This window comes from Moschus berezovskii, chromosome 11 (assembly GCF_049115385.1).
Source record: "Moschus berezovskii isolate FMDL1 chromosome 11, NW_MosBer_1.0, whole genome shotgun sequence".
NCBI lineage: Eukaryota > Metazoa > Chordata > Mammalia > Artiodactyla > Moschidae > Moschus > Moschus berezovskii.
In genome coordinates this window covers 108220024-108235960 of record NC_142470.1, presented here as the reverse complement: position 1 = coordinate 108235960, position 15937 = coordinate 108220024, and the positions used below count along the sequence as shown (strand labels likewise).

Sequence of the window (15937 nt, the reverse complement as noted above, 5' to 3'; positions counted from 1 at the left end):
AGATCCAGTGTCATTAGCACCCGTAAGATCTAGATGAGCGCAGCGCCAGCCCTTGGGGGGTGAAATCTGCAGATCCCCAGGGGAGAGCTGGGTGTGCTCTGTGTCACCTCCCTCCAGGCTCCAGCCTGTGGGTCCCCGCCTGTGCCCTGTGCAGTGCCTGGCTGTCAGCTGGGCATCTTCATCCCCTCCTCCTCGCTCCTCAGCCTCCACCCACATTTCCCGTGGGGGCCAGGTAAGAAGAGTGCCCTCGGAGGTGCCAGCAGGAGATGCTGAGGGCGGCCTGCAGGACGGAGAGGAGGCGATGCTGCTGCAGGTGGACAAGAGGATGGCGGCGCTCACTCGACTGCGGGGTGTTACTGCCAGCTCTGTGTGGCGCCCTGCCCTGGGCTTCTGTGTCCTCTGCCCCAGAAACCCCTCCATCTGCTTCCCTTTATCAGTGCCCTTTCTGCTTGGGCTGCTGAGCAAACCCTGTGATGCTCTGTGGGATGTGATGACCCAGGTGCAGACAGCCTGTCCAGAGTGCCTACCACTCAGCTCCCCTGGGCTTTGCTGCCCTTGCCCCTTGGCAATCTCCCCTGAGTTCCCAGTGCTGTTCACCTGCCGTTTCCATGATCAGGCCCAGCTAGTCTCTGAAACCCACGCATTTCTTTGCGATCCTGTCATCCCTGTGCCAGCTCTGCTCATGGCAGCATTCTCAGCACTGCAGTGGCAGTGACCTCCAAGAGGCCTTGGGTTACCTCCCACATGCTAAGGGGACCTTTTAGCAGAGCTGCTGCAGTGTTTTGGGGTTGGCCCCGTGGGGTTGAATCGGGCTTCCTAGGACTGAACTCAGGAGGGTGGATGGGGACATGGTGTGGCCTGTTGTCCAGTCCTGTCGGTTCTGGGTTTCCCTCAGTGGCCACCCTGGGAAGAGAACCGCCGCTTAGCCCAGCTGCTTCCACCTTGGCCTGGGGAAGCACTGACTGGGTGTCACAGACTGGAAGTACTGTGGTCCTTTGCTTCTGGAAGGTTCGAAGACGCGAAGAAAATGCTAAACCTTCATGAAATAACATTGAACAACAATTGTATTGCTTCCTGAAAGGAGTTGGCTTTTTACAAGACCAACTGTTCTAACACTTGACCGTGAGGTTCCTGGGAACCTTAGCAGAAGTTTCTTGGCAAAATTAGACATTTTCATGGGAAAAAAAGATGAAGAGCTCAACAGTTTCTGTCTGGCAACTACCCACTAATACTGTGTCGCAGCTGCTCAGTAATAAAACTTTGCACCTAAAGGGGCTACACATATGAAAGAAAGTGGAAGTTGCTCAGTCGTGTCCAGCTCTTTGCAACTCCATGGACTGTGGCCCACCAGGCTCCTCTGTCCATAGGGTTTCCCTGGCAAGAATACTTCAGTGGGCTGCCGTTTCCTCCTCCAGGGGAATCTTCCTGACCCAGGTATCGAGCCCTCCTCTCCTGCACTGGCAGAAGCGTTCTTCGCTGCCGGCCCCCCTCTGTCCCCACTCTGTCAGCCTTCTGTCCAGCCGCCCGTGTGCTCCGTGCCTTCCCTCGGCCCTTCAGCTGGAGTGCCCCGCCTCACTGGAGAAGGCCGCTCTGCAGCAGGGCGGCCTCGGTGTCCTTGGTCGTCCTCTCTTCTCCCACGTCTCTCCTTCCCGCCTGTACCTCTTTTGCTCGTCGCCTGGTGTTTCTTTGGGCTCTTCAGCTTCTCCCTCCTGGCAGTGCAGGCCTGCTGCTGCACTTTCTGGTCCTTCTCCTTCTGCCTGCCCTCTGTCTCCATGGTGGTGCCTGCTCAGGTCTCGGCTCCCTTGGGGGCCTCTCCATGTTACTGCTCGGCCCTTCCAGGCCCCTCAGGCTCAGGGCCTTGTTGGCTGACACCCACCAGGAGGCCAGGGGCCATCGTACCACTGGCTGGTTTGGCACCGCAGGTTCAGTTCGCGATGGTCCATAGGCCTGCGGAGAGCTGGAGGCCCATCGCAGTGCTTTCTGTCTGTCTGAGGCTGCCCGGGGCCTGGGGAGGAGGCCCCCCAGTTGCGGGGAAGGAGAGAGTGGGTCAGGGTGGGTGGCAGGCCCCCTAGTGAGGAGGCTGCCAGGACCGCAGTTCCAAGTGCGCAGAGGACGGCCTCTGGGAGAGTCATCGTCACCCTCGTCATTTTTATGATGGCCAGGACCAAGAGGAGCCCCAGGGACTGCCTTTCTCTTTTTCATTATTGTGGTAAAAATGCTGTTTTCTTTGGAATTTTGGGACTGCTGATATGTACGGTAGGAATATGTGTCCTGACATACTCTTGGTTGTCAGATAAAACACTGGGGGTGAATGGAACTTGAAACCAAACTCAGTTTATCTCAGAAAACACCCACCCTGCTCTCTCCTTTTCTCCTGGGGTCACAGTGCGCCCTGTCACGCCCTGCATGGGACAGGGGCCTCAGCTCACAGGATCGTTCCAGCCCAGGAGGAGGGTTCCTCATGCCTTTCATGGGAGGTCTGCCTTCACTTAAATCCACACATAAAAACGAGATTGAAGGCAAAGAAAACACATACTGAAGAGTGATGTTTGTCAGGCACTGAGGCTCCGCCCCTGTCCTCTGTCAATTCCACATGTGTGCCGCTTTGTTTTCCAGTGAGCTTATTTGTTCAGAGACCAGAGAGCTCTAGGAGCTCCTTCCATCCTTGTGAGGCTAGACCCTGCCACATCCTTCAGGGACCCAGCCCAGGGAGCAAAGCACACAGAACTTTTGATGACGTGCTGCAATTAATTTTTCTCCTTTTTTTTCCCCCCAAGAGCCACCAGGGTAATAGCTCCTTTTCCAGAAAGGATGACCTCAGTGTTTTTCATGTGTTTATATTTAAAATTTCCAACTCAGATCAAAACCCTGCAGAGGTTTTCATGTCTTAGATCAGCATTTTCAAGAGTTTTCCTAAAAAAAGAAAAAAGATTCATATGCAAATTGGGACCTTGTACAGCATAGTTCATAATTCCGTAATGGAATCCGTTGGGAGAATTTTAATATAAACACAGTAATTGCTTTCTGTACCACAGGAGTTCTCAGAGTGCTTACTAGGCTAATCATGCATCCAGGGACGCAGTGGCACTTCCTGCTCGTGCTCACCAGCCCTGGAGGTGACTGCAAGGGCATAGGGGGGTGGCGTTGTCCCCACCAGGAAGCCCTGTACTCACTTGGACCAGCTGCAGTCTCCATTTCCGTGGGAACCTAGGGGGCACACGGGCGCACCCGACTCCAGACCCAGTGATGTGGGTTCTGAGCCTGGATCTAAAAGGGAAGCACAGCAGGGTAAGCCCCCTGAGGAAGGGCCCAGCCCCGCCTCACCTCTGGGGTGTGGCTCCCAGCCCTCGTCCCTGACAGACCTCCTCGCACAACTCGGGAGTGACCCAGGCTCGGTGCCCCATCGCATGGAAGAATTCCACCTTCAGCTTGAGGAACTCCTTGTAGAGGTCTGGCCAGTGCTCCCTGCCCAGCAGAAACTGGAAGATGCTCCGCTTGGACGTGGGGTTGTCTTCCTCCATGTCGGAGGCGATGTAGCTGCCACCAGGAAAGAGGGCAGGCTGGACTCGGGCCCACGAGGACTCCCAGCCTCAGGGCAAGGGGGGCAGTGGAGAGGCTGCCAAGGTCACCTGGAGGAGCCAGCATCCAGGACAGTATCCAGCCCTGGGGTCCAGGGGAGCCCCATTGGCTGGGGCTCCTGGGTCCAGACGGCAGGACGGCCCCCGGCATCACGCCTGTCTGGCCCAGGGCAAGGCTCTGGCTGCCGTCATCCCCCTGGGGCTCTCTACCTTGGGTCGCTCTGTCTTTGGGCAGCGCACGGTGTCCCTGGCTGCATTCATTACCCCAGGATCTGACTGCTTGCCTTCCCCTCCTCTGACCCTGTGACCCCTTGAAGGCCTTGAACCACCACTAGGGGCCCTCTGGCAGTGCTCACAGGGCCAGGAAGAAGTGGATCCTGTTGTAGAGGTGACCGGGCAGCCCCACGCGGCCAAAGTACTCCACCACCATGGACAGCAGGTACTGCGTGGAGACAGAGCAGGGGAGGGCGGCCAGGGCTGGATGGCGGGGAGAGCGTTCTGAATGGGCCGTGTGCCCCACCCCCATCCAGGTGGGAGAGCCACCCAGGGTGGGCCTTGCTGGGGGCCTCCTGGCCCTTTGACATGTGGAGACGAGAGGGAGGGGATGCTCAGGGCCGGTGCAGGGCACTGCCAGTTTGTCCGTCCTTCCTTTCTGGCACCAGGGATGGGTCTCTCCAGGGCTTCTGCCCAGGCTGGCGCCTTGTCCTCTGTCCCTGCGCCCATGGGGTGGTGACCCTGCGGTCCCTCAGTCCCTCCCCACGCTAGTGCTGTGAGTACCTTGTCAGACACCTTCAGGAAAACATCAGCTGCCAAGAAGCTCTGGATGACGGGATCACCTGCAAAAGAAGGGAGAAGTGATGAGGGCCTGGGAGCAGCGATTCGGGCTGTAGGATTTCAGCTCACAGGGAGGAAGAGGAGGGGAAACTTCTCCCCCTTCCTCTATTTCAGGGACTGCCGGCAGTCTCTTCCCCACTGTGAGGCTCAAAGCTTTAACAAGAGTGACAAAGCTGTTTTTTCCATTGACACAGGGAGAGTGGGTCTCAGCCGTGGGGAGTTTGCTATTGTTATTTAATCTTCAACACATGGGAGTTGATCAGTGTGCTTCACGAAGAGACACGAACCTGGCTCTCAAAGTTTTGACACAGCGTTCCTGGAGCCAAAGCTTGGATGTAGCCTTGGGCCTCTGGGCACCACGTTTCTTGTCACTTCCTCACACTGTGCACGGCTGTCCTGCCCCAGCTGATAACCGAGCACCCTGTGTGGGCGGTGGGGAGTTCATACCCACCCCCAAGCTGGGCATCCTGCCCTCCTCCTGGATTCTGCCACTTCCTGCAGATAATAACCTGGCCTCACTGGCCCCCAGCAGGCTCGTGGAGGGGTACAGTTGTCGTCCCTTGGAGGTCACCATTTCCCACGGTGACCTGAGAATATCAGACCCTCCTTGTTTTTCACTCCTTACCCTGGACAGTGACGTTTGCCCAGATGGAAGGATGGAGGAATCGTGGATCATTTTGCCCTCCGTGACACAGGGAGCAGCCGAAAGCCTGGCTCCCACCTCTGTGATGATGAAAATGGTCTAGATCTTTCTATCCAGCATGGTAGCTGTCAGGACTTCCCTGGCAGCGTAGTGGACAGCAATCTGCCTGCCAATGCAGGGGACAGGAGTCCGATCCCTGCTCTGGGAGGGAGGGTCCCACATGCTGTGAGGCGACTAAGCCCGTGTGCTGCGACTAATGAAGCCTGAGCGCAGGGCCTGTGCTCTGAAATGAGAAGGCCCCGCAAGGAGAAGCCTGCTCACAGAAACTACGAAAAGCCTGAGTGCAGCGGTGAACACCCAGTGCAGAAAAAAAACAGGTGGTTGTTGGCCACGTGTGGCTACTGAGCGTTGAAATGTGGCTGGTGAGAAGAGCCAGGAACTGAGCTTCAGAAGTTCAGATATTCAGTGTTAAACTTGAATAACTGCATGCAGCTAGTGGACAGTGTAATTTCTGTGTCATCCCCAGCCTACCACACTGGGGCCCGCCTCAGGTCATAACGTCACCTCTGCAGACCTTCCCTGAGTATCTGTGTCACAAAACTCCTACTCTTGTCCACAGCCCATCACTAGGTGCCGTTGTGCTGCGTGCTAAGTCCCTTCAGTTCTATCCGACTTTGCGACCCTGTGGACTGTAGCCCGCCAGGCTCCTCTGTCCATGGGATTCTCCAGGCAAGAATACTGGAGTGGGTTGCCATGCCCTCCTCCAGGGGATCTTCCCAACCCAGGGTTTGAACCTGTCTCATGCCTCCTGCATTGGCAGGTGGGTTCTTTATCACTAGTGCCACCTGGGAAGCCCCTAGGTGTCATTGACGCTGTTGGTCTTTTCTGAGTCAACGTTTCTCATCAGGTGGCTTCAGCTTCAGCATCAGTTCTGCCAATGGATATTCAGGTGTCGTTGCCTTTCCAGAATTTTTCTTCTCTGCGTTTGTCACTGGCAGATTACTGACTTTTGTAACTATCCTGGGCCCCCTCCCACTTTGACCATCCAGGCAGCAGGGTCTCGGCCCTTTCACCACTGATCTCTAAAACCTGACGGGGAGTAAATGTGGGCAGGGAATCCCCCCTTGATTTGTCAACTACACTGTCTTGATCATTGAACATAGCCATGAGTCTCATTCCCTTCTCCCTCCAAGAACTTGTCTCAGAGGAAAACCCATCAGCACGACAGTAGAACCAGAAAGCTTGGTGATCTGCTGCTGCGCCACCTGGACACCTCACAGCTCTGGGATCCCCGGTGTGGAAGAGACCTGACCCTCCAGCGGCTCAGAACACACACCCAGAAGTCGGTAGAAGGCTTCTTGGTCTTCTGGACGATAGCTAGGTCTTCTCCTCTTGTTCATCCTGAGTTTCGTTCCCTCGATGTGATCAACAGTCCATATGTTCCTCCTCTGCTCCCTCTTATTCCAGGACTTCAACGCGGAGACAGCTTCTGAGGGGCTGGGGTTGGAGGCCAGGGAGCTGCTCTTGTGGGCTGCTGGAGGAACAAGACTCTGTGTGAGCACAAGACTCTTGTGTAAAAAAGACTTGACCCACCTGGGAGGTCCTGAATCCGTCCTTTTGGCTCCCCTGAAGACTGGATCCCGCCACCCAAGATCCACCGTGATGGCAAGATGGCAGTGGTTACGACTCAGCAGTAACTGATGCTTTGTGCAGGGCTCGGGGAGCCAAGGACACATACCTGCCTTGACACCTGTCAGTTTCTTCCTCTTCCGGCCTCTCATCTTCCTGGTTCTCTGCTCAGGGCCAGCCTCCAGAGGGGCAGGATTGGAGGACAGAGGGCTCCCATTCTGGGCAGCTGCTGGAGAGAGGGAGGACCCTGTGTGGTCAGGGTGGGGACCCACCTGGGAAATACTTCGCTCTTTCCTTTTCACTTTGCTCACCCTGAGGTCTTTGCATATGATATCTGAAGAATAAGAATGACCATCGCCCGCTTTGCAGTCATCTATGAAGGAGGGTGTGTGCGTGCATGCTCCGTTGTTTTAGTTGGGTTTGACTCTTTGTGATCCCATGAACTGTTGCCTGCTGGGCTCCTCTGTCCATGGGATTCTCCAGGCAAGAATACTGGAGTGGGTTGCCTTGCCCTCCTCCAGGGGATCTTCCTGACCCAGGGATTGAACCCACATCTCCTGTGTCTCCTGCATTGCTGGTGGATTCTGTAGCCACTAAACCACCTCAGAAGCCTCATAAAGGAGGGTAGGAATTGAGTAAATAATTACCTTTCTTTGCCAGGGAAATCCTGCACTCCTGGTCCTCTTTCCGTGGCTCTTTCTGCCTGGGGGACACCTCTATGGAGATAAACGTGAAATTCTCTGGTCATTGATGTCTTTAATAACTACAAAAGTGAACAAGAGAGTGGCCTCCTGTCTCCCCACCCTGGACACCCTTTCCCCCACCTGCAGACCCACAGTCATGAGAGTTCAGGGAATTGATGCTGGAGCCGTGGCGATCTGTCACCTTCATTCAGAGAATGAAGGGGGCGAATGAACACACACACCTGCCTTCCCTTCCATGCACACCCTTTTCTTCTTTGCTGAGTCCTGTTGGCTTGGAGCTGTCTCCAAGGCAGCCAATGTGGAGCTCAGAGGATTCCTGTTTTTTCTGGGCACCAAAGAAAAGAAAGGAAAGAAAACAACTTGACTTTGACCAGGCCATTTCTTTCTGCTTAACTTGCTTACTGTGAGACCAAATAATATTTAAAATAGCAATAACTGTAGCTAACCATTATTGACTGCTTAGTAAACTTCAGATATTTTTTAGTGGTTTGGAATTAGCTCATTCAATCCTTGTAATGAGGCATGAGGTAAATTATATAACTCGCCTATTTACGGTGAGGAAGCAATGATGCAATTTGTCTCAGGTTTGCTCCTTAACCATGGCTAGAGCTCTTTGGACTTGGGATTAGAACTTGCGTCTGGGACTTCCCTGGTGGTCCATTGACTAAGACTCCATGCTCCCAATGCAGGGGCCTCGAGTCCCATCTTGTCAGGGAACTAGATCCCAACTAAGACCCAGTACAACCAAATAATAAGTGAACAAGTACTAAAAAGAACCTCCTGTCTGACCAGTGCTCAAGGGCGGAATGGCTTGTGGCAGCCACCATTGAGCCTCAGTCACCTTTCCCTTAGGGTCGAACTGGGTCACCTCACATGCTTATGTTGTCAGCTCTACCTGTGTGTGCGTGCTCAGTTGTGTTTAATTCTTTGCAAACCCATGGACTGTAGCCCGCCAGGCTCCTCTGTCCATGGAATTTTCCAGACAAGAATACTGGAGTGGGTTGCCATTTCCTTCTCCAGGGGATCTTCTGGACCCGGGGATCAGATCACCATCTCTGGCATCTCCTACATTGGCCACCTGGCCACCTGGGAAGCCCTGTGAGCCACTATAAAACCACGGGCAATCAAGCCTGGCAACAGTGTGATCAGAGTGGCCCAAGCCCATCTGCAACAGTCCCGGAAGCTGATTGAGAGGGCACCCCTCCAGAAGGCCAGTGCCGCCTGTGCCTTTGAGGGTGGTGTCCCCCGAATGATGTCCGCACGCGCCCAGGGTTCTCAGGGGCGAGTTCTCTAGAAATCGCTTTACTCTCTCTCCCCCTTGCCCCAGATTCAGTTTCTTCTCCTCTTCCCCACATCCCCTCTGGTGCTCTTACCCCTGCAAACTCGGGACCTATTTGTATTTCTACTGCATCCCAGTCAGTCATCTGGAAATTCATATGTGACCCCTTCCACATCCCCTGTGACAGTTTGGAAGGACATAGGTCAGGACCCAGGATTCACCTTAGTACAGAAAAGAGTGCTGCCCACCCTGAGGGAGCACCACGAGGCTCCCTCAAGACCTAGGTCCCCACCCTTACTCGACATGCAGACTTACAGCAGCGGGAGAAGACCGCGGACTGTAGCCAAGTGTTTGGGATCCCATGGCATCCAGGATTCCGGAGCCCTTGCCGTGAGCTCACGATGATGTCACACCGTTCCACTAGGAAGCACTCTTGGGTTCATAAGCCTCTCAAGGAACAGACAGTGGGCCTCAGGAGGAGGGAGTGTCCCAGGCTGAACACTGGGATCACTTTCTCTTGCCCCAGTAATACCTCTGAAACTCAGCTTGTGTTTTATCTAACCCACTCATGTTTCTAAATGAAAGTGATACATCCACATATCCAAGAAGTGATTAAAAAGAATGATGAATGTCCATAAGAAAGTTGTTTAAGTCATTTATTGTGTCTACCTTTCTTGTGTTTACTTCATTTCTGGATTTGTTTAGCTATGATCATGTATTTTAAAAGTTTGACTTTTTAATTTATAATTGTAGATTCACATGCGGTTGTAAGGGCTGAGACAGACACACACTATACACCCTTTTTTCCAAATTTCCTTCAGTGGTACAGACCTGTATGTCTATAGCACAGTATCACAACAGGAAATCGACATTGCCGCTTGGGCTCAGCTGTGGGGCACAGGCTTAGTTGCCCTGAGGTATGTGGGATCTTAGTTCCCAGACCAGGAATGGAGCCCATGTGCCCTGCATTGGCAGGTGGATTCTTAACCAATGAATCACCAGGGAACTCCCATGTAATTTTTTAGTTTCAAACATATATAAATGGAAATAGGTCTGTATAATCAGACCTAATTTTTTTTTACTTTGCATAATTCTCTTGAGAACTATTTAATGTGTTGCATAAAACAACAGTTTGTTCCTTTTTATCGCTTAGTAGTAACCCATGGTTGTATGGCAGAGTGCATATTTAGTTTTGTAAGACTCCGCCGTACTCTTCTAGGATAGCCCTGTCATTACACATCCCGAGTGCACTCAGTCATTTCAGTCGTGTCCGACTCTTTGCCACACTGTAGACTGTAGCCGGCCAGGCTCCTCTGTCCATGGGATTCTCCAGGCAAGAATACTGGAGTGGGTTGCGTGCCCTCCTCCAGGGGATCTTCCTGACCTGGGGATCAAACCTGCATCTCCTGTGTCTTCAGCATTGCAGGCGGATTCTTTACTGCTGAACCACCAGGGAAGCCCATGTACATCCCCACTAGGAGTGAGTGAATAATCCACTTCCTCCACATTATTGTCAGCATTTGGGTTATCACTTTTTATTTTAACCATATCTCATTGTGGAATTAATTGGCACTTCCATAATGATATTGAACATATTTTTTATCTGTTTATTTGCCATCTGTATATCTTCTTTGATGAAATGTCTGTTCATGTTTTTTTCCTACTTGAATTACTTCTTTACTGTTGAGTTTTGAGAGTTTTTTTATGATACATAGCCCAGAAACAGGTCCTTTGTAAGATACGTAATTTGCAAATATTTTCTCCCAATCTGTAGGTTACCTTTTCATCCTCTTTTTTTAAAACCACTTTTTCTTCTGGTTTTACTGAAATATAACTGACATACTGTATAAGTTTAGCGTATACAAGTTTTACTGATATATGCTACGCAGCATAAATTTCACTCATTTAAAATGTACGTTCAATGAATTTTAGTGTATTTCCAGAGTTGAACAGCCATCACCACAGTCTAACTTTGGAACATGTCTATCCCCCCAGAACATCCCTGCTGCTCACTTGCACTCAGTCCCCATTCTCGCCTCCAGCTTTGGATAGCCACTCGTCTTCTGTCTGTTTTGTTTACTGGGGATTGGTAGAGAAATCAATTTGAAAAGAACAGTTCGCTGCTAAAAGCCGTTTGAAACTCAGTCATCTTAAGCACTTTATTGATAAATGAGAAAACAGTGGCCCTGCTCACACCAGGGTCTAGCCCAGGACCACACACAAACACAACATGGCAGAGGCTAGGTCCCTGAAAACGTTCTTTCCCGGGGACCTGGGTGCCAGACTGGTGAAGTGATCACAGGTTCTGCCATGGCTCCCTCTGATTGGTGCCCCATGATAAGTGCCCTCCCCAGAGTTGAGGGAGACAGAGGGTGGGAGGGTAAGGGGAGGGTGGTATCTTCTCTTCTCCCCGCCAGACACTCTTTCTGACTCTGGTTGAGTCTGTGGGCTCCACCTCTCATTCTCGCCCACAGAGGGGTTATCCTGAAGCCAGAGCTGCCCTGAAGTTTCCTCCATTCTTCAGATTTCACAGAAGATATGACTCTTGGAAGGCAACTTGGGTTTTTTTTGGGGGGGTGGGCAGGGAGGGTGGTGAAAGGGGACAGGAGCAGAAGCTTCTTTATGGAGTCTATATTCTGGAAAATTTTCTGTCCTGGCAATCTCCAGCATAGGGAGGGTGGAGGGGGCAAGTCTGGCACTGTCACCAGCTTGGACTCCAGCACACATGTCTCCAGGGACCAGTCAGCATGCCCACGGGGAAGCCAGCACAGAGCTGGTGGCCCAGAGGGCTGGCGAGGGCATCAGTCCTGGGCAGCAACCGTCACCCTCCCCACTTCTACACACTGACTCAGGTCAGGCATTCTTACTCTTGCAAGTCTAGGTCTTATGATGCTTCAAAAGAAGCCAGAAATCCAGATTTTTTTATTAAGTGAAATCTTGCATATTTTAAACAATGGCAACAAATGAAAAAAATGGAGTGTTGTGTGGAGGGCACACAGGACACAGCAGCCACTGAGCCTGCCCAGGGGCTCTGCATTTCAGGATTTAGCTCTGAGAGCCACTAGCAGGGGATTCCAGGCTGGGCAGGGTGATGGGGGCTTGACAGGGAGTATTCTCTTTTCTTTTGATTCATCAGGCCATGTCTGTGCAAGACTAAATTGACGGGGTCATGCTTTTCCTTTAAAACATTCCCTCTCAGGACTTCCCTGGAGGTCCAGTGGTTAAGAATCCAGTTACCAATGCAGGGGACACAGGTTCAATCCCTGGTCCAGCAACTTGGATCCTACGTGCCTCAGGGCAACTAAGCCTGCTCTCTAGAGCCTGTGATCGGCAACAAGAGAAGCCCCCACGATTAGAACCTGTGCCTCACAGCTGGAGCGTAGCCCCTGCTCGCCATGACTAGAGAAAAGCCAGTGCAGCCAGTAAATGTACAGATCTAACAACAAGAACAAAACAGTCCCTCTCCAACTAGGCTACGATGCTGTTGCTGCTCAGTCTCTCGGTCAGGTCCGACTCTGCAACCCCGTGGACTGCAGCATGCCAGGCTTCCATCCTGTCCTTCACTATCGCCCAGAGTTTGCTCAAACTCAGGTCATTGAGTCGGTGGGTGTTAAATCGGGCACCGACAGCCATGGAGCTTCCTGCGGTCACTCTGGAGGCCACAGGGAGTAGAGTGTCCTCCCCACTTCCCTTGCTGATGCTGTCAGCTCCGTTTCCACCTTTCCTGTGACGGTGGCACTGTTCCCATGTGGGAGCGGTGGTGGAGACGCCGTGGCTCCAGCCTCTGTGTTCCCATCTTTATGAGACTGCTGGCAGCAGAATGGGCTTTCCTGGTGACTCAGAAGATAAAGAATCTGTCTACAGTGCAGGAGACGAGAACTCGATCCCTGGGTCGGGAAGATCCCCTGGAGGAGGACATGGCCACCCACTCCAGAATCCTTGCCTGGAGAACCCCATGGACAGAGGGGTGTGGCGGGCTGCAGTCCATGGGTCGCAAAGAGTTGGACACGGCTGAGCAAACACACATACGCAGCAGCAGGATGCAGTTGGGCCCTGTGGCTGCTGGCGCTAGGAAGGTGTCTGTGGGTTTCCTCTTCTCCCTCTTCCTTGATCGGGTGTGACTGTGAACCCTCCTGGCTCTCTCTGCAGGTGTTGGTGTTAGCGGTAGGATGTTCTTCCCTCTGGGGGTTTGCCACCATGAGTCCAGGAGGGAGTCAGGAGGGTGACTCTTACACGGTCCTTTGAAGAACACATTAGGGACTATGGTTATTTGTGGAATTGATGCTACCACTCATTTTTAAAACAATTTTACTTAATTTTGGCTGGGTCTTCATTGCTGCTCAGGCTTTTCTCTAGTTGGGGGAGGCAGGGGCTCCTCTCTGGTTGCGGTGCAGTGGCTTCTCTTGTTGCAGAGCACAGGCTCTAGGGCTCGAGGGTTTCAGTAGTTGCGGCACACGGGCTCCGCAGTTGTGGGTCTTGGCTCTGGAGCACAGGCTCAATAGTTGTGGCACATGGGTTTAGTTTCTCCGCAGCATGTGGGATCTTCCCGGACTGGGGATTGAACCTGTGTCTCCTGCATTGGCAGGTGGCTTCTTTACCACTGAGCCCACAGGGCAGCCCAGGATTCATGGTTGATGGCGGTCATTGCTACTGTTGATGCACGTTGAGACGGCAACCAACTTTTCAGAAACACACTATCGGGGGTTATGAAGACATCCTCCCACGCCACCTCCCCCATGCTCTCAGCTGACCAGGTCACATTCAATTACTGAAATTAGAGGAGGCCTTTGTTGGGGTTACACCATCAGCAACAGAGGAGAACCCATGACTTCACGTAGGCACCGCAGAGGATGAATGGAAACATGTTCCATGGGGCTTGCTGCTTTCCCCGGAATGGAGCCTGTGCTGCCCCTACACTGAGGGGCAAGTGTCCTAGAGTGGAGTCGTTCTGACTAATCTGAGCAGCTCTGGATGAGTCGGGTAATGCCCGTGATGCTGAAGGTACAATAATATAATAGCCTGAAGATACCTTTGTGAACCACACAGCAAGGCACACACATACCATTCTCCCAATAAAACCTGTGAACAAAGACGTAGAACAAGGGTAGAAGCCACAGCTTCCACTGGGAAGGTAAGATCTACTCCTCTGCCTGAAGGCTGAGCAGGCGCATCTTTGGGAACGTGTCCAGGGACCCAGCACGATACTCAGTCTCTTGCAGTGGGCAGATGGTGTAGGCAGACGTTTTGGCAAGATTTGGGGATTGTTTTTAGATTGTGAATGGAGACAAGTTGGACCCACCTGGCTGGGACTGAAGTCAAGGAGGGCTCCACAGATGGTGACCCCAGACCCCACAGTCAGCAGTCTCCTCCCCGTGCCGGGCACCCATGTGTGCTCCCCTAAGATGATCAGATCTTACGAAAGAGTGTGTAACATTGACCTGAGACATGAAAGGTTTTGGGGAAACCTCCATTTGTTCTCAAGAGGCTTAAATCATCCATCTCCCCTCCATCCACCCTCCTGATGTGTCTGAGACCAGCACCTGTTAACGTGACCCCCGAGTGGCCGTGGGAGCTGGGAGGAGCACCTCTGTTTGTGCTGCGCATTTTGGTCTTTTGCTCCTTCACTTCGCTGGGGTCTACCTGGAATTCTCAGCGAGACACAGTCTGCTCTTGGCGTTTTTCTAAAAGAGCCCGTTTTCCAGGAGAAGACTACACTCAGCTGCTCTCTTCTCAGCAGGGCAGTCAGGAAATCGGGCTCCTAGGTCGCGTAGCACTGATTTGACTTTGAGAAAGAACTGGGGGTTGTTCTGGGTATTTGGGGAACATTTAGATAACATTTCCTATTATCTCCCTTGAGAAAATTTCTTTCCTCTGAAGTCTACTTTGCTTGATATGAGTGTAGCCACTGTGTTTTCTTTGAACTGATCTTTGCAGCGCACCGTTCTCCATCCTTCAACGTTCAGCCTTCCTCTGCTGTTACAGCTGGAGTGAACTTCCTGTCGACAGCGTGTTGTTGGGTCAGGTTTTCTGATCTGCTCTGCTAGTGTCTGTCTTTCCAGTGCGTTTGTCAGCTTATTTACTACACTTTGCGGCGCGCAGGGTCTTCATTCTCTGACCAGGGGTTGGACCCATGCCCCCTGAAGTGAAAGCACGAAGTGCTGGCCACTAGACTGCCAGGGAAGTCCCTAGTGGGTGTATTTAGAGTGTTTACATTTGTTTTTTAAAAATTTTATTTTATATTGGAGTATAGCCGGTTAAGAGAGTTGTGATAGTTTCAGGCGGACAGCAAAGGAACTCAGCCGCACACATACATGTGCCCCTTCCCCTCAGACTCCCGGCCCACGCAGGCTGCCGTGTGACACTGAGCGGAGCTCCCTGTGCTGCACGGCAGGTCCTTGTTGGCGATCCATTCTAAACACAGCAGCGTGCACGTGCCCATCCCACACTCACTGTACCTTACCCCCGTGCTTCCCCACCCCGGCAACCGTCACTTCATTCCCTAATAAGCTGTTTACACTCTGTGTCAGGATTTACATGTTAGGGCTAAGCCTGCCATTTTCTCTTTCGTTTCCTTCCTGTTCCTTCTTGTGTTCCACTCTTTTCTTTTTCCTGCCTTCCTGTGAGTTGTTTAATATACTTTATAACTCCAGTTTGGGGTATAGCATTCTTGTGTATTTCTTTGTGTAAGTTATTTAGTGGTTGCACTTCTGGGAACGGGTGAGAGCCCACAATCTGTATGCGGCTTCCATCAGCACTGCAAGTGGTGGGGCATGCCTTACCCCGTGCATGGATGAAAATTCTTGGCTCTCACTCAGCCCTTTCTGACACCATCCTGGCTGTGGAGGGAACGCCAGAGCACCTTGTTACAACCAGAAGAGGGTGGATGATTTGGTTCTCTGTGCGTGCGTGTGTGCTAAATCACTTCAGTCATGTCCGACTCTGAGACCCCATGGAGTATACAGGATCCTCTGTCTGTGGGAATCTCCAGACACCTGGAGTGGGCTGCCATACCCTTCTCCAGGGTCCGGATCTCTACTCATCCTTCAGTAACAAGTGTGGGACGAAAAGGGCCCCCTTTGTTTTTCACGGTGTTTGGCGGAATAGGGTGGTTTTTGTCCAGAAGTTTTCTGTTTTGCTAGGCTACTGTCTTCTTGATTTTTTCACTGAAAAGAGCCAGCTTACCTTGGGGGGCTTTTTGTTGCACCCACTGGTGTTTCTAGGTTGCTAGCTTCTCCAGCCCACTCTGAGACACAGAAGTAAAGAAGGAACC

The 15937-nt window shown here is 52.3% G+C and overlaps 1 protein-coding gene across 1 annotated transcript in view; it reads right to left on the bottom strand.

The window, feature by feature from the left end:
- Nucleotides 1-2761: 2761 nt before the first annotated feature.
- LOC148776261 (putative speedy protein E7) overlaps nucleotides 2762-15937 on the bottom strand; it is a 41621-nt gene continuing 28445 nt past the window's right edge. The window contains exons 2-8 of the mRNA XM_088841799.1: nucleotides 6794-6913; nucleotides 6392-6589; nucleotides 4356-4414; nucleotides 3935-4020; nucleotides 3363-3537; nucleotides 3174-3267; nucleotides 2762-2913 (exon numbers count right to left, since the gene is read on the bottom strand). Of these exons, the coding sequence (XP_088697925.1) occupies nucleotides 3208-3267; nucleotides 3363-3537; nucleotides 3935-4020; nucleotides 4356-4414; nucleotides 6392-6589; nucleotides 6794-6913 (698 nt within the window). The 3' untranslated portion in view covers nucleotides 2762-2913; nucleotides 3174-3207. The remainder of the gene's footprint in view (nucleotides 2914-3173; nucleotides 3268-3362; nucleotides 3538-3934; nucleotides 4021-4355; nucleotides 4415-6391; nucleotides 6590-6793; nucleotides 6914-15937) is intronic.